This window comes from Erpetoichthys calabaricus, chromosome 4 (genome assembly GCF_900747795.2).
Source record: "Erpetoichthys calabaricus chromosome 4, fErpCal1.3, whole genome shotgun sequence".
Lineage (NCBI taxonomy): Eukaryota > Metazoa > Chordata > Cladistia > Polypteriformes > Polypteridae > Erpetoichthys > Erpetoichthys calabaricus.
The window spans coordinates 330,138,083-330,161,956 of NC_041397.2; the positions used below are offsets into that span (position 1 = coordinate 330,138,083).

At 42.9% G+C, this 23,874-nt stretch overlaps 4 protein-coding genes across 8 annotated transcripts in view; 3 read left to right on the forward strand and 1 right to left on the reverse strand.

Annotated features, from left to right (window-relative positions):
- Positions 1 to 23,874, forward strand: part of LOC114643553 (protein NLRC5-like) — a 5,922,889-nt gene that overhangs the window by 5,682,648 nt on the left and 216,367 nt on the right. The gene's annotated exons all lie outside the window — the stretch shown is intronic.
- The window catches only part of LOC114643557 (NACHT, LRR and PYD domains-containing protein 3-like), a 1,908,976-nt gene that overhangs the window by 1,550,827 nt on the left and 334,275 nt on the right, over positions 1 to 23,874 (forward strand). The window lies entirely within an intron of this gene.
- LOC114642226 (E3 ubiquitin-protein ligase TRIM16-like) overlaps positions 1 to 23,874 on the forward strand; it is a 773,543-nt gene that overhangs the window by 481,117 nt on the left and 268,552 nt on the right. The window lies entirely within an intron of this gene.
- The window catches only part of LOC114641943 (NACHT, LRR and PYD domains-containing protein 3-like), a 476,010-nt gene that overhangs the window by 374,409 nt on the left and 77,727 nt on the right, over positions 1 to 23,874 (reverse strand). Inside the window, exon 13 of the mRNA XM_051925775.1 lies at positions 290 to 463. Coding sequence (XP_051781735.1) covers positions 290 to 463 — 174 coding nt within the window. The remainder of the gene's footprint in view (positions 1 to 289; positions 464 to 23,874) is intronic.

Here is a 23,874-nt window from a genome sequence, read left to right on the forward strand (position 1 = left end):
TCCTCCTGTCCACACTGTCTGCTGTCCTGATCCCCCCTGTGTCCTTGTCCCCCTGTCACTGGCTGGACACTCAGCTGCTGTCCATTTCTTCTTCTTTTTGTCCATCTCACACTCCTCCTCCTCCTCATCTTCCTCTGTCTGCCTCTTCTTATCTTTGTTGTCCTTCCTGTCTGTCACCTCAGTCAGCTCCACTTGTCACTGTCACTCTGGTCACTTCATGTGCTGTCATGTGATCAGCCCGCCCATCAATAACACATTCACACCCCCACCCCTCCCCCTCTTTACTCACCACAGTGTCTCTAATTTACAGTTGTCACTCCTGAGCCCCTCACTCAGCTGACGAGCCCCTGAATCTCCCAGGTTGTTGTTGTTCAGCACCAGTTCAGTCAGCCGTGAGTTTGGAGACGAGAGGACCGAGGAGAGAGCTGAGCAGCAGGCCGAGGTGAGACCACAAGACCACAACCTGTGAAGAAGAAGAGAGACGAATGAGGACAGACAGACAAAAGGACACACAGCACAAGGGCTCAATGACTGCGCCATCTTCACTGAAATGCACTTTGACCCTGAGACCACCACTGTCCTTATAAGGTAAGACGCTATATACCTGACAGCGTCTTCTGTCTTCATGCCACACTGACTGGTGACACGTCACTCAAAGTGACATGTGGACACTGGACAGGAATGTGAAGGACATGAGGCTGACAGTGTCCTGCACTCGAGGGTCCAGACAGACTTGTCAAAGCCGATGACAGCAGTGGGACCACCTTGGATTTGTGTTTGTAACTGAGGACTCAGCACATGGAGGGGCTTTGACTGATTTGCAGGACTCCATCCACAGATTCCTGTTAGACACGCCGGTCACTGCTGGACATCGGAGAGCGTGACACCCGAATGTCAGTCATGGTGGGCTCTTCTGATGTCAGACCACTTAGACAATGAGGACCCTCTGTCTGTCTATTGTGACAAAGACTGGACTGACTGTGTGATCAGTGACATAACGGACAGGGTGGACAGGACTGACATGTGACACTTCTGACACTCACATGTCACATGCTGACCGGTGCCACTGACCAGCTGACCTCAGTCCACTAAAGGCCTCACTGCTGGTGACCTCAGTTTTCTTATTTCTCTCCTAATTTGTAATAAAGCCAGTGGACGAGCTCTGAATGGACACTCAGCATCCCAAAGTCCAGTCCCCTGGGCACAGCGGTGGTCTGAGTGGACTGTGAAGTGACCCCCATTACTGCTGACCACTGCTGTCCACTCCCAGGTCTCCTCTGACCTGAGCTGCCCATTCAGAGCAAAATGGCAGAGTGACCTGCTAGCATCGCCACCTGCTGGTAGGTGTTAGAAATGACACAATTAACATCTCAGTGACATCAAACCTCAAGGAGAATTAAAGAATAAAAAGACAAGAAGAACAGCAGCTGGGCCACCGAAAGAGAAAAGAATCAGAAGATCACAAGAAGAACACGTCAGGGGCTCAGAAAAGGACGAGAATCATCAGGAATTCAGCAGTCCGGACCACCAGCATTAACTCACCTGTGAAGATCAGGAAACAAATCAAAAGTACAACAACACATCCCATAATAAACAGACAGAATATGAGAGAAGGTGAAAGAAAACCAAACAATCGTCTCTTCATAGCTCAGTCCTAAATCACAAGCAAATCCTTTGAGTTCTGAAGACACAAGTGAAGCCCCCCATGGCAGCCTGTTTGAGGGGTCCTGCTTCTCGAGGTCCGACCACATAAACCTCACAGTCTGAGGGCCAACACTCTCAATGACTTCTTCAGGGCAAACAATAAAACATAACACACGTTACTAAATAAATCCTAAAAACATCACTCTGTGACAATGACAATGACGCGTGTGACATTAAAGAGTATTGGCGTCCACTGCAGCTGTCCCCGTGTTTAGGACCCCCATCATTTGTGTGTTCTCGATGTCACATTAGGATACGCTGGTTAAGGCCGATGTCTGCAGACACTTTGGAACATTCAAATGAGGACATGTCCCCTGTTCAAGGTGCCAGCGTTGTAATAAAGGGTGACACCACTGTCATCAATCAAGTGACGATTTGTCTAAGAAACAGGCGAGACTTGAGCTGTGAGGGTAGAATACATGACAATGGGGTCACGTGACAAGTCTGATGTGCAGGACACCAACAGAGGAGCACATGGACATCAGGAGCAGAAAAGTGACGTCAGAGAGGGGCTGAGCAAATGTCACTTTGTCACTAAAGGTCACAAGAGGGACAACTGAAATCAGAAACTAACAGAAAGTGCTGGGGATTGTGATGGACACTTGAGGCCACAGGAAGAGAACTGGACTGTCAAGATAGATAGATAGATAGATAGATAGGTAGATAGATAGATAGATAGATAGATAGATAGATAGATAGATAGATAGATAGATAGATAGATAGATAGATAGTGAAAGGCACTATATAATACAGTGAAAGGAACTATATGACAGATAATTTAATTTTTAAAATAAACTTTATTTAGCACAATAACTAAAAACATGAACACAGCAGTAATATGCAGTTAATAAACATGTTGCATTACTCCACTACTATTGCCCCGTACATGTCTCCTACTCCACACATACTGTAAAGTTACAGAATTTCCATAATAAATAAGTAGTACTAGGGTGTTGTACCATGTTAGCCATTATGAATGTAGAGAAAAGCCAAGCAAAATGACCCCTTTTATTGGCTAACTAAAAAGATTACAATATGCAAGCTTTCAAGGCAACTCAGGCCCCTTCTTCAGGCAAGATGTAATAGAGAAACTGGAGTTCCCTGTGTTTATATACACACTCTAGGACAAGAAACAACAATGGTAAATCTTTAAATGAGAAATTTAAAATGTAAAAAATCAATAGATTCATTCAGGCTAGGGTTAATTTAACAAGAGAGAGAAGAACAATGTATTGTCAAGATCTTTGGATAAGATGACTGTCCACCAAAGTCTTTTGAAGTTTGTAATGAGTTTGTCAAAACAATGTGGGTCTGAAGTCGGGTTGTCTGTTATTCTGAGAGATGTAAACAATCCTCATACCTGGCCATAAAACTCTTGTCTTTATTCAAGCCATGTTGTAATGTTTTCAATTTTAGCATGAGTTTAACTTCCCATTCTTTTCTCTCTTGCTGTGTTCTGAAGTTGCCCATAAGCCCTGTGACTTTAAAGTCCCTCTCACAGTGTCCATGGCTGTTGAAGTGGGCCGCTACAGGAACATCTGTGTAGCCATGTTTAATGTGGCACCTGTGTAAATTCATTCTCTGGCGGAGTGTTTGTCCAGTTTCTCCCACATAGAGTGCAGTGTCAGGACATTTCATGCACAGAATTAGGTAGACTACATTAGATGATCTGCAGGAAAATGATCCATTTATGTGATGTTCAAGTCAGCAGTGTGGTATAACCATACGGTCTGGATCATAGATGTGGGCACATGTTTTACATCTTTTCTGTAGGCATGGAGATGTGCCATTTTCTGTTGGTTCACTTAGGGAGCTTCGGACAATTAGTTGCTGAAGGTTTGGTGGTTGTCTGTATGCCAGGAGGGGAGGTTCAGGAAATACATTTTTCAGTGTTTGGTCATTGTTTAGTATTGGCTGAAGTTCTTTTATAATTTTTCGAAGTGTTTCAAGATGTGGGTTGTAGGTGACAACAAAGGGGATGCGATCCTTGTTGTCTTTGTTTTTATATTCCAGAAGGTGTCTCTGGGTATGGCAGTAGCTCTTCTTATTTGAGGGTGTGTTGTTTTGGGGGTGTAACCTTGTCTGATGAAGTCTTGTCTGAGCTCCTGCAGTTGTTGATCCCGGTCTGTTGGGTCTGAGCAAATACGATTGTACCGTATTGCTTGGCTGAAAATAATGGAGCGCTTTATATGGTTGGGGTGGAAGCTATCACTTTTCAGGTAGGTCCGTCTGTCTGTCGGTTTGTGAAAAATAGAAGTTACAAGGGTGTTGTCTTTCAGTTGAACGGTGGTGTCAAGGAAGCTGACTTCGGTTTTTGAGTAATTCAACTTCAGCTTTATGTTGGGGTGAAAACAATTCTATTCATTATGAAAATGGAGAGAGGTCCTTCTCACTGGCAGTCCAGATTATGAAGATGTCATCTATGTAACGGAGATACAACATTGGTTTTACGATGCACATTGACATGAAATCTTCCTCCAATTTTGCCATAAATAGGTTTGCATAGTGAGGTGCAAACCGACATCCCATTGCAGTCCCCATTTGTTGTAAGTAGCAATCCTGTCCAAAAGAGAATAGATTATGTGTCAGAGTGAATTTTATCATTTCTATTACTGACTTTGTGGGTAAATCATGTTGTTTGAGGTAAATTTCACATGCCAATATGCCATCATCATGGGGGATGTTAGTGTAAAGGGTCTCAACATCCATTGTGGCCAGTAAGGTTCCCTCAGGTAAGGGGCCTATAGCAGACAGTTTTTTAAGAAGTCAGTGGTGTCCTGGATGTAGCTGGTTGTATTACAGGTGAGGGGTTTAAGGATGTGCTCCACCCAACCTGAAATATTTTCTGTAAAGGAGCCAATTCCTGAGATTATAGGCCTTCCTGGGTTCCCTTCTTTGTGGATTTTAGGAAGCATGTAGAAGTAACCCATTTTAGGGTTCTCAGGAATTAAACTGTTTACATGATCCCTGATGTCAAGAGGAAAGCTACTTACTATCCTTTTTAGTTACTTTTTGTAGAGATCTGTTGGGTCTTCTTGCAGTTTGTAATAATGCATAGTATTGGACAATTGTCTTTGTGCCTCCTGTATGTAATCTGATGTGTTCATGATGACTAAAGCACCCCCTTTGTCTGCTGGTTTGATAATGATTTCTGTATTTTCCCTTAGTGAATGTATGGCTCTCCGCTCATCCCTAGTAATGTTTTCTATCCGATTTTGTTGCCTGTTTAAGATTCCTGTTTTCACTCTCTGTCGGAAGCTGTCTATATAATTGTCCTGGGTAGAGTTTCTGCCAGCTTCTGGTGTCCATGTGGATTTATTGGTGGGGTTGTTGTAACTGCTTGTTGTTGGTTCCTGTGTGTTACTGTTTTCTTTCTGTGGAAAAATTCTTTTAGTCTGAGTTTTCTGAAGAATTCTTCCATATCACTGCAGAGTCTGATGTTGTCAATGGGCTTTGCAGGACAATATGAGAGTCCCTTTGTAAGTACCGACATCTCTGCTTCATTTGGTGTGTATGAGGAGAGATTAACAATGCAGGTCTGTTGCTCTTTGTTTTTTGCTATTAAGTGTCCAGCTTTCTCTCGTAGTCTATGCAGCTTTTTCTTTTTGTTAACAATAAGGAGTTTCTGGAGTCTTTTGTAATAGCGATGGAGCTCCTTTATCATCTCCTGCCTGTCATTTCCAAGGAGCAGGATGAGGTCTTGGATCTCTCTTTGCGTGTTCTTTTTGATGTTGTAGAAAATTTGGAATTAAGTGGTTTCTTATCCTTGCAGATGTCCTAAAACAAAGTTGTTCTGCAAACCGAGTATTATAAGTGTGAATGGTTGGATTCCTTATCATGATGCCTTTCGGGATAAGATTTTCCTTTTTGCATTTCGTTAAGAAGAAGATGTCACTGTCCATGTGTGCCAGTTTCTTCCACCGGGTCTTCAGTTCCATGTAGTAGCGGTATATTTCGGTGTCTTGTATATCTGTAGTACTAGGGTGTTGTACCATGTTTTTCCAGTCTCTGTATTACATCTTGCCTGAAGAAGGGGCCTGAGTTGCCTCGAAAGCTTGCATATTGTAATCTTTTTAGTTAGCCAATAAAAGGTGTCATTTTGCTTGGCTTTTCTCTACATAATACATAAGTAATTCATCATTTGTTCATTATACCACTGCTCCCTGTACATGCCTCCTAATCCACACATAAATATAAATAATTGTCCCTAATAAGTACACATTTCATAATCAGTTTACTCCCCCTGTACTCGTCTCCTACCCCGTACATCACTCTCCATTATACACACAGCACTTTATTCCTCAGGACGTCTCCTGTTCTGTGCTTACAACCATCCAGTATTTAAATATTTTGAAGGACATTTGAAGAAGTCACCACCCAGTCACCACTTTGTCCCTCTCAACAGCACACAAACCCCCCCAAGCCCCCATAAATCACAGAAGGTCTGCATGTCTCCAGTGAGGTGGTGGTAAGTGAATTCCAGCTTCAATCGGCACTTCACCAGCACTTTAAACATCAGGAGCACATCGGTGGTCTTTGAGTTTTTCTCTTTGTTCCTCCTGGTTTTCAGGATTGAGAGTTTTGCTTGGCCCAGAAGATAATTTCCCAGCACACACTTGTTTCTCTGTCACAGAGTATACTTAACACCAAAAATAAAGGAAATAGTTGAAAATGACAGTCCTATTCTATCAAAGAGTGTCTTGAGAAATGTAAAAAATGGTTCGAGCCTTTTGCAGTTAACAAAAAGGTGAAAGACAGTTTCTAGCTGTTGACAAAATGGACAACAGTCTGATGTTTCCGGTGAAATAATCAATAAGAAGGAGTTGGTGGCGAGAGCCCCATGAAGAATCCTCCAGTGCAGGTCGCCAATTCTTTTTTGCAGTGGTTGTTTGTAAAAAGTTCTCCACGTTGGAGTTTCATTCACTCCAACATGCAGTTCTTGTCTCCACCGTGTGTCTGGCAAGTCTCTAAGAAATCTGTAGAAAGTCACCTTAACACACACCTGGTAGAGCTCATTTTTTCCCATCATGTCATACTGCTTGTCTATTAAGTTGCCAAACCTCAGAATGGAGCCCGGCTGGTCGGTGCAGTCTGTGACATTGGGCTTGTCTTGAATGACGAGCTCCTTCATATCCGAGTTGAAGATCGGATTGTCTGGAGAGACGCTCTGGCACAGTGACCTTGCGCCTAAGGTGACTAAGGCCTCCTTAAACTGACACAGAAAGTGGTGTATGAGCCGTTCAGACCTCACGCCCAGGACCGATGTGAGGTGTGCTGCAGTGTGCCATGTCCCAGTGTGGTTATTATCAAGATGGCCAATCTTCGTAATTCCACTAGGCAACAACCTTAAAACATGTAGTGGGGCAAACTGGGATGCTAAGGACAGAAAGACGACGCCTGAGCTGCTCTAGGAGGGGCTAACTTGATAAAGAGTAGAGCATCCCTGAGAGGGGCAGCCCTGGCGAATACCCCTGGTGACAGAGAAGGAGGCTGTCAGGGCACCATTAATCTTCAGAACGCCAAAGACATTTGAGTAAAGCATCTCAATATATTTGGAGAAGGAGGACCCAAACCCAAAAGCTTGTAAGACTCTGAACAGATATTTGTGATCCACTCTGTCAAAAGCTTTTTCTTGATCCAAAGAAATCAGTCCTGCCTTTAAACCAAAAAGCTTTGAAGTCATAATTAGGTCTTGCACCAGAAATATATTATCAAAGATGGCACACAGTAGGTCTGATATGACCTGATCACACACCCCATTACCCTACGCAGGCGAGTAGCCAGAGCTCTGGACAGAATCTTGTAATCCGTAGATAAAAGGCTAACAAGACGCCAGTTCTTGAGGTCGGACAGATCTCCTTTTTTTGGGAGCAGAGTGAGAACAGCCCTTTGACATGATAATGGCAGTTCATTGTTCATTATGCTCTCCCTGAAGACTGCTAATAAATCTGCACCTAATAAAGTCCAAAAAGTTTTAAAAAACTCGACCGTCAGGCCGTCTATGCCAGGTGTCTTTCCCGTATTTAGCCCACTGAGGGCCGTAGTCAAGTCCTCTAAGCTGAGGGTTGTATCCAGAAGCTCTTTTTCTGTTTCGGGGATTTGTGGCAGGTTGTCTAGAAGACTCCTGGTCTCAGAAGAATCTTCTGTTGTTTCAGCACAGAACAGCTTTTTATAAAAATCCTGAGCTAGAGCCCTGACGGCCTCAGGCTCCTCGATGATATGCCCATCCTCATTTTTCAGAGCGTGAATTACTTTACTCTGTGATCCTTTTTTCTCAAGTCCGAAAAAATATTGAGAAGGAGAATCCATTTCAGCCAACTCCTGAATTCCTGAGCGCACAAGAGCACCATGCACTCGTCTGTCCAATAAGTCCATGAGATCTTGTTTCTTTGTCTTTAAATTCTCAAAGACGCCATCATTGAAAGAGCTGTCTAAAGACGAAGAGAGTTCTAAGATGTCTTCCTCCAACTCTGCCATTGCCTTCCTCATATTCTGAGTTACATTTTGTGTGTATTGCTGACACAACACTTTGATTTCAGTTTTTGAACAGTCCCACCACTGCCACACAGATGAAAAAGAAGTTGTCAATCTCCACCTCTTCCAGACGAATTCAAAAACTTCAATGAAGCAGACATCTTTCAGTAGACTATTATTGAAGTGCCAGTATGATGGAAAGGAAGATTGAAATGGAAGAGAAACATTGAGAAGGACAAGACTGTGATCAGAGAAGCCAGAAGGATAAATGGAGCAGTTCGCTATAAGATTGCTGTGGTAATTCAAACAATACACCCTGTCTAGTCATGCCATGGAGATCGAGCCCCACGAACCCTTCACCCACGTGTACTGGCGAATTCCTGGGTGTAATGCCCTCCTGACATCAAAAAGGTCGTCCTTACTGAGGACTGACTTCAAGTGAGCCGCGGAGCTGGGGTGAGGCTCCAGGCCATTTCTATCTAATATGGCATCATCGGTGCAGTTAAAATCCCCCAAACCCCACTAAAACAAGATCTTCATCTTTGCACTGCAACAGCAAGTCATGGAGCAATGAGAAAAACTGCAAACGCTCTCTGCCTTCATTGGGTGCATAAACATTTATGAAGACCCACGTTGTGCCCGCTAAGCAGGCTTCCACTTTCAGCAGTCTGCCTTTAACCACCTCTGTCACGCTAGTCGAGTCGGGTGAGAAAAGAATAGAAAAGAGAATGGCGACCCCGGCACTAACACTTGACCATGACTCAAAAACACCTGCCCCTGCCACCCTCTGTGCCAGTCTGCTTGGTTAGCAGGGTCTGTGTGAGTTTCTTGTAAAAACACAACACCAAGCTGTTTATTAAGCAGATAATCAAACACGGCGACCCGCTTGTTGTCATGTCGACATCCATTGATGTTAAGGGTGCCAAAGTTACACAAAGGCGTCAAAAACAAAAAAGAAAAGCAGTCACCAAAAACAACTTTAAGAAAGACATGGAAGGACGAGTCCAGCAGGGCATCATACTGGCTTGGGATTTAAGGAGCGTTTCACTCTGCTCACAACATTTTACAGCCGCAGCGCTTCAGTTCTTTTAAGACCTAAAACTGTAGCCTGGCGATCGGGGAAATGGTGACTAACATTCACACCCCTCTTGCCCTCAATAAATTTCACGAAGCGGATTATGCTGTCGTTACTGTAGCCACCACTGAAGCTCAGCTGAGGTGACAGACTGGACCTCACTGATGTCCCCGAGCCACTACTGTCATCCTGACTCGTTGTACTCGTGTCTGCAGGCACCTCAGGCTCAACCTGAACATTCACAGAGTCGTCGGCTGCGGAGACTGAGCTCTCAGTTTTATTGTGCTTAACAGCAGCTCCGTTATATGCGGACCCGTCTTTCCTTTTTCTTGTCACGGACTTAACACACTCTGTCTCATCCTCCATTTCTTGAACAGCACTCTCGCTGTTATCCGCTGAGGTGCTCATCTTATTGATCGCACCTTCAGCCCTAACATTCCCCTCAACCCCTCGTATTTGTTGTATGGATTCGATTTCTATTTCCTCAGCGCTGGGCAGAGCCCCGTTACCATGTACGGCAGCCACACTCACAGGCTGCTCAGCGCCATCACTCGTGTGTGCAGAATTAACAGTAAAATCGTCCGTAGACATTGATCTGGCCTCGGCCGCAGCGTCCTTCTCTGGGGCGCTCTCATCACTCTGCACGTCTGTAATTGCGGGCTCGGGCTCAGCCACAGCTGCCGGCTCAGCTGCATATTCAAGTTCCAGCTGCGCCATCATAGCAGATAAAGAACTGCTCTGATCCTGCACACTCTGACCAGGACCCTCCATTAAATCCTCCTCCACATCAGAAAAACTGACGGAAGACTCACTGCCTTCATCGTCATATAATATCCAGTAGTCCTCACGGGACTTTTAGAAACTCCAGGTACTTCTGAGTCTGCTGTTACCTCAGAATGCTTACACTGGTTAGCCTTGTGCCCCACTTGTCCACACTTAAAACATTTCATGGACTCTGATGATACAAACACCACATAATCAAACCCATCCACTCTGAATTTAGAGCCACATTGAGTTCACCCTGTAAGTCATTTAAAATCATGTGAACTTGTCTCCTGAAAGAGACAACATGCTTTAAGTCGGGTGATCGACAGCCCAAGGGAATCATTGAAACTTTCGATATGATCTGCCCATATCTTTAATAAGAATATCATTTTTTAGAAACGGGGGAGCATTTGAAATAATCACTCTCCGTGCAGGAGTAGAAAGAGGCAAAACAGAAATTAACGTGCCCTGAATAATCACACCATTCTGGTCAAGAGAATGCACCAAACTCTCATCATTTAGAAAAACAACAACAGTTTTATTCATTCGTGACGCTGAACGGACATTTCTGCAGCCGATTAACTTGCCGACTTCCACTACGCACGTCTCAACAGAGACCATCGGATCAACCAGCAACTTCACGCCATGCCTGCGTGTTAAGTTTTCAAAAGTGCGCGGCATCAAGCCAGGCGGCGTTTGTCTCGCAAATACAATACTGGGGCCAATAAGAAAAACAATATGTAGACAGCAAGTGAACCCCTACACATTAGAGAGAGCAAAAACAAAAACAAAAATGATAAAGATTAGGAAAAAGAATAGGAAATACTCACAAGCCAACTTCACACACCACCACCTCCCGCCAGCAACCCACAGACACGACCACGACAGACCTACGTAATCGAACCACAGACGGACAGCGAAACAGCATAGATAGATAGATAGATAGATAGATAGATAGATAGATAGATAGATAGATAGATAGATAGATAGATAGATAGATAGATAGATAGATAGATAGATAGATAGATAGATAGATAGATAGATAGATAGATAGATAGATAGATAGACAGTTAAATGACAAACAAGCCCAATTTTCAGAATAAAACAATAGAGCCAAATATCAGACCACCACTACTCCCCCTTTCCACTCCTCCTACTCCACACATTAATAAGAACATGTTGTTGATGCCCACCACTACTTTCTTGTCATTCTCATAGCCCACCGTCTCAGGGTCATATGGAAATGTATTAGGGTACAGAGAAAAAAAAAATAGGGATACAGTGGAAAAAAAGGTTGAAAGGTCCACTTTAATCTCGTAGTTTATTTTGTCATTAAAGTACAACATTGTAAACTTATTCTTAAAATGCTTCATATTCTACGTGTTCTTCTATGTGCTGTATGTGTGTGAATCACTTTGTGCTTCTTAAACTGGAGTTCTCTTCCTCCAACAGGATACAGAGTATATTACATTCATGATATTACATCTCTCTGAACAATTTAAATACTAAGATATATTCTTGATATCATTTTCATGATAGAATAGAAATTAAAGCATGTTACATAAGGGGGCACGGTGACGCGGTGGTAACGATGAGTTGGCTCCCTGTCCAAGGCTTGTTCCCGCCTCCCGCAAGATGCTTGCTGGAATGTGCGCGGCCCTCAATGAAATAATTTATTACAGTAGTACTGTCTATGTCAAATGAAGCATTTGCCATATGGGATAAGCTCAAATAGACTGTGTGCATGGCTGAGGCAACATATGCTAGATGCTGTATCCCAATAATTCTCTCCATATTTGACACTATCTATCATTGAGCTTTCCGATCAGCAGCTGTAGAGCTGTGATTCCACACTCAGATACAGTGATATAAATACTGAGTGGTACACTGAGAGTAAGAATGCTAAAACAGCTGTGACATTTGGGAGAGTTTGGCCATTCCGCGCACCATTATATTGTTACAGTTTGATTACAATCATCCATCCATCCATCCATCCATTGTCTCCCGCTTATCCGAGGTCGGGTCGCGGGGGCAGCAGCTTGAGCAGAGATGCCCAGACTTCCCTCTCCCCGGCCACTTCTTCTAGCTCTTCCGGGAGAATCCCAAGGTGTTCTCAGGCCAGTCGAGAGACATAGTCCCTCCAGCGTGTCCTGGGTCTTCCCCGGGGCCTCCTCCCGGTTGGACGTGCCTGGAACACCTCACCAGGGAGGCGTCCAGGAGGCATCCTGATCAGATGCCCGAGCCACCTCATCTGACTCCTCTCGATGCGGAGGAGCAGCGGCTCTACTCTGAGCCACTCCCGGATGACTGAGCTTCTCACCCTATCTTTAAGGGAAAGCCCAGACACCCTGCGGAGGAAATAGAGAGTCCAGCCCCTCTCAAGGAGATTGGTTCCAGAGTCCAAGCTGTGCGTCGAGGTGAGCCCGACTATATCTAGCCGGAACCTCTCAACTTCGCGCACTAGCTCAGGCTCCTTCCCCTTCAGAGAGGTGACATTCCACGTCCCAAGAGCCAGTTTCTGTAGCCGAGGATCGGACCGCCAAGGTCCCCGCCTTCGGCCACCACCCAACTCACACTGCACCCGACCTCCTTGGCCCCTCCCATAGGTGGTGAGCCCATGGGAAGGGGGACCCACGTTGCCTCTTCGGGCTGTGCCCGGCCGAGCCCCATGGGTGCAGGCCCGGCCACCAGGCGCTCGCCATCGAGCCCCACCTCCAAGCCTGGCTCCAGAGTGGGGCCCCGGTGACCCGCGTCCGGGCAAGGGAAAACGCCGTCCAAAATTGTTTTTCTTCATAGGAGGTTTGTTTAACCGCTCTTTGTCTCATCCCTCACCTAGGACCAGTTTGCCTTGGGTGGCCCTACCAGGGGCATAAAGCCCCGGACAACAGAGCTCCTAGGATCATTGGGACACGCAAACCCCTCCAATCAGATGCCTTAAATTTATAAATGATAAATTTACACTATTTATTTCAGTGTATTTCATAAAGCCTGCATCAGGGATGTGAATCTAAAAAAAGAAAGTGAAACCACACAGCAACAGTAGCACTTCTTTGACGCTGGGTGCTGCCAATTTACAAAACCGAGAAGAAAACGTGCCTACGCAATGCATTGTGATGCCGTGAGAATGTGCATGGCTTTACACCAAGTTTACTTATTATACATTGCAATATGAGTGTGGAAACTGGCGTACGCAACATTTTTGTGCATTTATATGTGAGGCCCCAGGACTGCAGGAATTGTGGCAAAAAGGGTCACACCAAGAGAGCATGTAAATGCAAGAAAGCTACAGAGAGAAATTATAGACAGTGCAGCTGCGTTTACTTAAAATTATTAAAGTTCTGCAGCTTTAGTTTACTTCATGGGATTCTAATAATAGTGTGACACATTGAAACAGACCAAATATCTCAATTTTAAAAGTATTAGTAAAAGTTCAAAGTAAAATAGTTCACACAAAAATAGAGAAAAAAAGATATTGCAAAGTAAAGAAAATCCCTTGTTTAAAGAAAATTCAATTTATGGCTTTTATTTTTTTTCATTCTTTAAGTTGGCTCATACAATTGAACATTTCTAAATGGTCAGAAAACGGTGTGCCTATCCCATTTACGAACCGCAAAAGGGTCTGTCAGTCCATGCTAGCAAAGTGACTAATTCCCAGTTAACAGACAGTATTAGAGATTCGTATAGCCAAGAAAGTTCTGTCATGTTAACTTACAGGGGGAATAGGCCTTATCATATTCTAGAAGCTAATGTTCTCTAGAAATCAAGCCAACACTACATGAATTTAACATCAAACGTTAAGTCGATAAGATACAGACAGGACAGCAAAAAGTCAGGCTTTAGACAAAAGAAAAAAAACGTTCACTCACTGCAACCTCAAGAATTAGAAACAGTAGTGGACAGTGACTCCTCCGAAAATGAAGGGTTTGGAATATTTTGAGCCTTGAAGGTGACTCACAGGGAAACCAGGAATCTCCAGTGTAGGAAGGACAGGAAGGTGGACTCAGGGGCAGCTGTCACTCTTGTGTCAGATTAAACGTACTGTAAACTCCTGAGACACTTTCCAGTGCTAAAAACGTACAAAGGTGAACCTGTGAATGTGAGAGGGATGATAAAAGTGACAGGAAGCCACTGTATCACTTTAAGTAGTGGAAGGAGATTACCCGTCATTATTGGGGAGATGTTGGTTCAATAAAATCACATTGGATTGACCAAGTATGTGTGTATGCTGCTCAGAGGGGAAACAAAATTGGATGAAGTCCTTAATGGACATGCTGAGTTGTTTTGTGGTAAGCTGGGGAGTGTGAAGGACATCACTGCCAGGCTTACCACTAAACCTGACAGTCAACCAAAACTTCAGAAGGTCCAGCCAACTCCTTAAGCTATTTGACCAAAGACTGAAGCTGAATTGTTTTCCTTAATTTAGTCTGGTGTTCTGGAACCTGTGAGTGTAAGTGAATGGGCTTCTCCAATTGTACCCATAATAAAAAGGATGGATCAGTTTGTGTATGCAGGGACTTTAAGGTGTCTGTAGAACAGTACCCACTTCCACAAACAGATGATCTGTTTGCCGGCCTTGCTGGTGGACAGAAATTCATCAAAATAGGCCTGTCCCAGACACATCTCCAAATACATGCTGAGTCAAAGTCTAGAGAATTGTTAACTATTGTGAGTCCTAAGGGCCTCTTCTGTTAGTGTTGTCTATCATTTGGAATCCCCTCGGCTCCAGCTCTATTCCAAAGAGCAATGGACCAAATTTTAAGTGGACTTCCAAGGGTCCAGTTTTATGTGGACGACATCATTGTGACTGAAAGGGATAAAGAAGAACACTTTCAACACTTGGACACCACCTTTCAGCACTTAAAAGTATATGGCCTGAAGATTTGTAAGAGTCAAGTCTTCTATAGAATATCTGGGACATGTAATTGACACCATAACATAACATAACATAACATAACAATGACACACAAGACTGCACAAGGCACCCTGAAAAGTTAAGGCAATCATTGATGCGTCTGCTCCTCAGAATGTAAGCTAATTAGGTTTGTTCCTGGGACTGTCATGGAATATTCATTTCAAGTTCAGTAACCCATTTGAAGCCATTGCATGAAAACAAGGCTTATAAGTGGAGTGAAGAATGTGGGAAAACTTTAACCAAAGCTAAGGACGCTCTTATAAGATCTGATGTCCTCACACACTTTGACCCCACACTGCTGTTTCAGCTGGCCTGTGATGTTTCTCCATATGGAGTCGGTGCGGCGATTTCACACATTATGCCCTCTGGTGTGGAGAACCCAATTGCTTTTGCTTTACATACCTTGAATAAAGCTGAAAGTAATTACACACAAATTGAGAGGGAGGTACTGGGAATTATTTTTGGAATTTGCTAATTTCATCAGTATCTGTATGGGAGAAAATTTTTACCCTCCTTACTGATCATTGACCCTTTACTACCATCTTTGGGCCTCATAGTGGTACACCATCTCTATCAGTTAGCCGAATATAAAGATGGGCATTGCTGTTATTGGCACATACCTATGATATCAAACACCACAAGTCTGAGTTGTACTCTGATGCAGATGGACGCTCACATTTACCTCTGCCAATTACCTGTTCAGAGAGATCACAGATGGATATTTTTTTTTATTTTAAGCACGCAAACGAGACACCTGTGACCTCAAGTCAAGTAAATCGATTCACTCAGAATGAGCCATACTGGCTAAAGTAACAGACAAGGTTCTTACTTGTAAAAGCCTTAGCACCTCACTGGAACTAAAATCCTACATTTCTAGAAAAGGTGAACTGTCTGTGCAATCCAGTGGTCTTCTTTGGGGTCACTGTGTCCACATCCCTACACCACTGAGAAAACTTTTGATCCAGCAGCTTCATGCAAGTCATGTTGGTATGCAGGAGATTGCATTATTTTTGTGGTCATAATTAGATGGACATATTGAGGTGAGGGCCAAGGCATGTGTCAGAAGATTAGAAATGTCCCACAACTGGCACCGCTTCACCCATGGGACTGGCATGAAAAGGCTTGGCTGCGTATCCATGTGGACTTCGCAGGCCCCTTTGAAGAAAAGATGTTCCTGGTAGTTGTGGGTGCCTACAGTAAGTGACCAGATGTTTCTGTTATGCACTCAATAACTGCTCTTAAAACAATTGAAAGGTCAGAGGAATTATTTTGTCTTTATTGTTGCCCAGAGGAACTCGTGAGTGATAACAGTCCTCAGTTTGTGTCACAGGAATTTGCCATTGTCCTGCTAACCAATGGAGTTCTGCACATTTGTTCTGCACCACACCACCCTTCAAAGATCGGGTTAGCAGAACGGTTCATACAGACAGTGAAGCAAACACAAGATGAAGGCTCTCTTCATACTCATTTAAATCAGTTCTTACTGTCTTATCAGAGTTAAGAGAACACCACTACTACAGCTACAGCTGCCATCTTAATGATGAAAAGACAACTTTGTTCAACTTGTGAGTTACTAAAGCTGCCGGAAACAAAACAAGTGGCACATCATCATCAACAAAAAGAAATCGAACATCGAGACAAGAAAGAGAAAGACTGAGTGTTTCATCCTGATGACACCACATTGGCTCGAGGTTTAAACAACAAATCCAAATGGGGTCCTGCCGCTGTTATCAGTCAGAGTAGACCCATCTCTTACACTGTTCACACTGATGATGGTCCTGTTTGGTGAAGACATGTGGATCAGCTGTAGAAGGGATCACCAGCATCAACTGAGCCACCAGACGTGGATTATCCTGAAGTGAATTCTGACAGCAGTGGAAATCAGTGGCCTGTGAAAAGTACCAACAATGGAGGTAACAGAAACTCCTTCAGCTCCATCTGTGAATGAGGAAGAGTCAGCTAGAAAATCTCTGACATCTCCCTCAATGATTTCCTTTCAACAGACTCTTACACAGAACGTTGTTATCCTGCTCGACACAGACGACCTCCTCACTGTCTGGATTTATACGACTCATCCTCAAGAATGGGACAGAAGTTCACCCTCTCCTATAAAGATGGATTCAGCTTGAATGTGTTGTTCTTGTGCTGAACATAATGTGCACTGCTCTTTGAAGGGGGGAGTGACTGTATTTTGCCTTATTAAGCACCAATGTTAACAATGAAGGAAACTTCATGCAGCTTCATATCAGACTTTATACAGACCGGCTTACCGTGTTTGTCAAGAGGTGGACGAAACAAAAGAACAAACTGGAGGATTACAGGGCAAGCAAGCAAATGTGCCCACAGTGAGTGAACGACTGTAGTTTAATGTGAGCCTAACGTCTTAAGTAATGTGATAGACCGACATAATATTTAGAAATATCTTAAAGTACATTTTAGATAGCCATTTTAAACTATTAAAGTGAATTATAAATGTAAATACATATTTTTCCAGATATCTCAAACTGACTTCCTGATATTTTAAATTTGGCTTCTGTTCTCAGATATCTTACAAGATATTTTAAGATATCTTTAAAAATTCCGTAAGCTATTTAAAGTTATCTGTTTTTTTGTAAACATGTGTTTATAATGTTTTATAATATAATATTTGTTGTATCACCTCCCCTATGGGGCCACTCTTACAAGATATTTTAAGATATCTTTAAAAATTCCATAAGCTATTTAAAGTTATCTGAATACCATTTTAAGAAATACAGTTAAAGTTATTTCTCAGATGGCTGCTTATCCATTTTCAAAGCACTAAAATGCATTTCCAGAAATCTGAAAAGAACTTCTTAGGCCGTTTGAGGAGTTTGAAATAAATTTCCGATATCTTCAAGTGCATACGATTGATTTGAGATAACATTTCTGAAAATGAATTTCATTGATCACAACATCGGTTTCTTGAAGTGATCTTCAGTTATCGGATTTTAACGCACTTTGAGATTTCTTTAAATGTTAATTTGGCTTCCCAAACCTAAAGCTGCTCAGCACCTCATGAACAACTTCATTTGAATGTTTGCTTGTGTTTCAATAAATGACATGTAAAAGGTCACATTTTTAAAATGAAATGTTATCATTTTTTTGTAAACATGTGTTTATAATGTTTTATAATATAATATTTGTTGTATCACCTCCCCTATGGGGCCACTCAGTCATTTTAAACGTCAGCTCCAGTAACGTGTGTCCAATCTGCTGACCAGTCGACTTGTCACAAAGCAGCACAGCTTCTGGCTCCTGGTCTGACGGCCGTGCATTCTGCCAGTTCTCAGTCACACTGATGACGTCATGTCAGGACTGAGACTTGCTGTTGTGTGTTTACAGCTGACAATATGAGGGATGTCTTGCTGAGACTCCCCACCCGTGATGATTTAAAGGAATCTTCTCCATGGCACAGATTTCATTGTTAGGAGAAAAACTGTCTGGCAAGCAATTCATCCTGAAATCAGTTATCGTGAGGTAGGCCTTGTTATGAAACTTGAATGTTTTTCATGCCTTGTGCAGGTTACAGCGTATAAAGTTGTTAAATTCAATTGGTCTAAACTTGTGTTTCTTGTTATTTTTCAGCCAATGTCTTTTATAGGACGCCAGTGTCTTTTATAGGACACATCAGGCTGCAGTGTGGTCTAAATCCTGAGGACCACCAAAGATGAAGAACCTGAGAGATACCCTTTAAAAGCAAAGGAAATTGAAGAAAAGAAAAATGGAAAATATATGACAGGTGAGAATGTGAGCTTTAATAAGTACATTTAAATGTTTGTTGTGTGTCTGGATATTCCTGTAGGTGTTCTTCAGGTTATGGATGAGCTTCATCACACTGTGGAGAAGGAAAACAAGCAACACATTGGAGAAGGAAAGAAAAGATGGATGGAGTTTTGTCAATGCTGTCTGTTGGTGTTCATTTATTATTTACCATTTCTTTTTTTTTTTATTATTTTTAGGCAGTAGAAGCCCCTGACGTTTGCCTTCAGAATGTTCTTCTTTCTGACCAAGTGTTGCTTGTGAGTTATTTAAACTGTCCGCTGGCTGTTGGTGAAGCACCGTGATGTCCCTACATTGATGGATTAAAGGTCATCATCAGGTTCTTCCATGTGAACCCTGAACACCATGAGGACTGATTGAGATCATTGATGTGAGGTTGAATGCCTAGAGGGGGCTGGCTGGGTGGGCTTGTGGCCTCGGACCCCCTGCAGATTTTATTTTTTTTCTCCAGCTGTCTGGAGTTTTTTTTTTTTTTCCCTCACTAACCATCGGACCTTACTTTTATTTTATGTTAATCAGTATTGCCTAATTTTATTTTCTTATTTATTTTGTCTTTCTTTTTTCTCTTTCTTCATCCTGTAAAGCACTTTGAGCTCCATCATTTGTATGAAAATGTGCTCTAGAAATAAATGTTGTTGTTGTTGTGGTTGTGAAGTACCAGTAACAATGTCCACAGATGAGTGCTAACTAAAGGCGCCTTCTACCTGATGACATCTTCTTCTGCCCTTCGTGTCAAGTGACTGTCACTGATTCAAACAGAGGGCCTCCCTGGTGATCTTCATGACAAACACCTCAAGAGTTCCTAAACAAATATCATTCACTGGCTGGATATTGTTTCTTGGACACTAAAACAACGGGCAGAGGTTTTCATGGCTGTGTTCTTAATAATAATAATAATACAGAAAGTTTTTACATTTGTATCTCACTACTCAAAGGGCTCTTGGCATTTGGCTGTTGGTTTATCTACAGAGTGCTGCAGTACAGAAAGTTTGAATTGGTGACAATGCATTTACCATATTTTTCACTCCTTAAGACACACCTGATTATAAGATGCAGCTAGGTTTAGAGGAAGAAAACAAGAAAAAAAATATTCTGAAGCAAATGGTGTACTAATATATTTAATTAAATATAGCAGAATAATATTTCAACCATCTAAAGTCAACAGTGGTATTAAGAACCATCATCACTGTCATTAATAAATGAGGAGAGACTTCAAGCACGCTTCTAGTTTTCTGGAAACCCCAAGAACTCCTCATCGCTAGTGTCAGAATTTATGAAGCTCAGTTGCAGTTGCACATGCCTATCATCAGGCGGCATAACCTGTCCGAAGTCACCAGGGGACAAAGCACATTTAGACCAATGCTCCCTGAAGTTATATCACCAGTCTAGTCCCATCTCTATTTGTAAGGGCACAAAGCCCTTCATCTCGTCTTTTGTTGTGGGTTTCCACTTTAAAAAACAAGAATGTGGTGCAAGCGCAGCCCGTGATTCAAAAAATTGCTCTGCACATCTGTTTGTCTCATCTGACAGTAGCTGAACAGCAGCATCAGGAGAAAGCAGCCTGAAGTAGTCCAACGGCTGGTAATCTGTCGTGTCCAACAGCAAACCATGCTGTCTTGTGAAGATTGGTAGCCAGTTTGGCTCCCACGGATCAATGTTTGGGTATTCCTGCTACACGAACCTTGCTGTAGGTGTATTGGCTGTGCGAATGCGCTCAGCTGGCAGCCGATCAGCTGATGCCAGCGCCTCACTTTCTTACTCGATCGTCTGATCACTGTCAACAGAATCAGATTCTGAAAAATCAGAGTCCGACTCAGTGATAATGCGCAAAACATCGTCTGCTGAGTATTTTGTTTTCTGCACTCGCTTCACTCCCTCGTGAAATGTCGATGCCATCTTGCCTTTGCTTACATTTTGTAACTCACGCACACACAAGGATTAGATGTCGAGTCAATGAGTCTAACATTCCTCCAAGCAGAGAGGGAATGCCTGTGATGTAACGGTGAGTTTTGTCGCCATTAACAGCTGATTGTCGCTCTCTACCCCTGGATGTCGACTTTTGTCAGGTAATACACATCACGGTCTGTGACGCAATATTTGCTCCATAAGACGCACAGACATTTCCACCCTTCTTTTAGGGAAAAAAAGTGAATCTTTTGGAGTGAAAAATATGGTAATTGTGTCTTCTGTTGTTTGGTTTGTGATTATTTTAATTTTTTAAATCATCGACCACCTGAAATGTATTTGGTTTTTGAAGTTCAAGTTCTCAGGAGCAAATACGGGATGGCACGTGTGCCTGTTTTAATTATGGCTTTCATCTGAACAATACAGGAAAAGATCAGAGTGCTAAATAAAACAAAGTGACCATTGGTCTTATCTTTGTACACACAAATGATTTGTAGTTACAAATAAATAGAATTGTAATTGCGTGTCTTGTTTGTCCTGTTTTAGGTTTATTTCAAGTAAAGTTTTCTAATTTAAATTTCCATGGGCCATTGCCACTGAATAAAAATGTATTTTATTTTTAAATATGCCTTGTGTGTTGTCCATAAATCAAGTAATTGAACTTGAGTTTGTGTCACTGAATCTTGAAAGACGTTTCTGTTTCATGAAAGACAACGACACAAATGGTCATCCTACCTGCTGTGACTCGTTTTACCAGTTAATGACTCCATTTTAGGATTTACTGGCTACTGAGGGCATAAAAGACGTCCTCATGATCAAGTGGAGAATATCCAGTACCATGAATTCAAAGACAGAAACTAGTAAATGACTTTTAAAACAAGATCATCATCTCAAATTTCTAGATCTAAGATTTGAAATCTTGTCAGGCACAGATTGATGTCAGTGTGTCACAGCTTTCTTATTTGCAGACTCAACCAATGTATTTTAGGATTTCTTTTCAAATAAAATGATTTTGCTGTTTGGTCAGACAACGTCACTTGTATTAAGTCATTTTCAAAGTCAATGTCACTATTTCTTATATTTTAGCTCAACTTTTTTGTGGTGCCCAGACTGAGTTTGAGGACCCCCACACTCAAGTGACACAAATCCCACATTACATTTCAGGTCTCCAGTGACTTTGCTGGGCTGCAGTGTCCTTTTATTTCTAAGTCTGCTAAAATCAATTCTGCTTTTTGGTAAAATAACGGGACCCTAATAAGACCTATGCATAGAGCCCCCCAACCTCTACAGTAAATCAGTAAAGATGGCATAGAGAGTGTTATTTATGGTCCCCAATAAACTTGAGTTTGACTCCCTGATTTAAACGAGAAGAGAAAGAGGGCAGCCATGTCAAGAGCCCCTTTAAATCTGAAAGGAGGGAGAAACGTAAGGATGAGATAAGACGAGAGCCGCCATGTTAGAACAGAAAGTCTGAATCACATGAATGAACCCAGGGTCAAAGGGCGTGACTTTAAAGGCTGGCAGAGGGTTGACCAGTTCAGCTCATTTTAACATTTGTAACTGACTTACATGGCACAGTTGATCAGAGAGACAGGAGAAAGACCAGCATCACACATAGAGGGTCCAAGTGACAGAGACGAGCAGGTGTCACCTATTCAGGTGGGCGCCTTGTGCCTGGTGCCGTAGCAGGAATGTCTTTTAGTGGTCAGTGCTGATCTTTGCCATGGTGTTTAGGCCAAGGTCACCCAGCATGGACACCAGTGGACCACTGAGCGCAGGTCCATAATCTGTGAAGTCATGGAGTCGAATCAGAACTAAAGACGTTTGAAAGGGCGCAGAAGTACAAATGGACAGAAAACGTATCAAGAGGGGTAAACAACATAAATCTGTCAGAAACACAACTACCCACTGCCATGTCCACCAGGCAAAGTCCTGCAACAGGAGCTCAAATTTCATTCATCACACTGGGGTCCCAACTTTCTGTTTGGACTAAAGATCCTGAAACCCTAACCCAGCAACAGCTCCACAGAAATAAGAGGTTTATGAGCGGCCTGCCTGAGACCCCCAAACCACCTGTTGGCCATTCCATTAATGCACATTCCTCCCTCAGCCCTTCAGCCCACCACATACATGTAGAGACCCCTCTGTCCACCTCAGCCTCAGATACCCCACACAATGAATGACAGAAATCTGTAAAAATAAAACACAATGAGCAGCAGAACCCCATCAGTACAGCACTCCACCTCATGAAGACGTGACACATGTGCTGAGTCCCCGGGACGCTGAGTGTAAATTGAGGCACTTTGGTGGTCTTGGGCTGCCCTGATGTTTCTGTCCATTTCACTAATTTGAGGAGTTTCATATTCTTGTTTTCTGCACAAACTCAGTTACAACAAAATGGAAGGAGCAGGGCAGTCAGGATGATGTGCAGCTTTGAATTTTAACAAAAACACACACAGCTGTGAGCACCGGCAGGACCACTGAGAAAACACACATGGGGACCACCAGGGTGGACTACCAGAAACTTCATCACCGCGGCCTTGGAGACACAAAGATGACAAAACATTTCAAGCAGACAGATAAATAAATGGAGAAAAAATCAATTTATGTCACAAAGTTTTTAAGCAAAGGGCACAGAGCTGAGGGGAGTTCAGTGAGCAAAGAAGAAGAAAAAAAGAAAAGAAAACATTTTGTGAGATTCACTGAACACACGACACTCGATATAAAAACAGAAGACGCAATTCACACACACAGTCAGAGTTTAACTGAATCAGAGTGATGGACGCCTTTGAGAATTCAGAAGACCCCAATGAGGTCCCCACTCAGCGTCCTCGGCTCGAGATTCAAGAGGCTGAACTCCCTGAGCCTGTCACGGTCACACAAGCTCTTCAGTCCCATGATGCACTTGTGCTGCTCTCCTCTGCTGTGACCAGAATGTCACACCAGACTACAGATATGGTGACAGTAGCGCCACCTACAGTCTGAGTAGGGGTCTGCCTTAGCATCAAGGTAGTGGCACAGTTTAATTACAGATCAGTCATCAGCTCAGTGTAACCAATGAATTAATAAACGGAGTTCAGTCTGCTTGTTGACCCCAGTGGTGTACCCTCAGTGTCTGCTTTCAAGACCAGAAGAGTCTAACACAGCGATGACAGTGTAAGGTCAAGTGTGTTTTAATGGGCCATCAAGAATGAGGCAGCATAGTTAGCATGTTATTAACAGCGTGACATCAATTCCT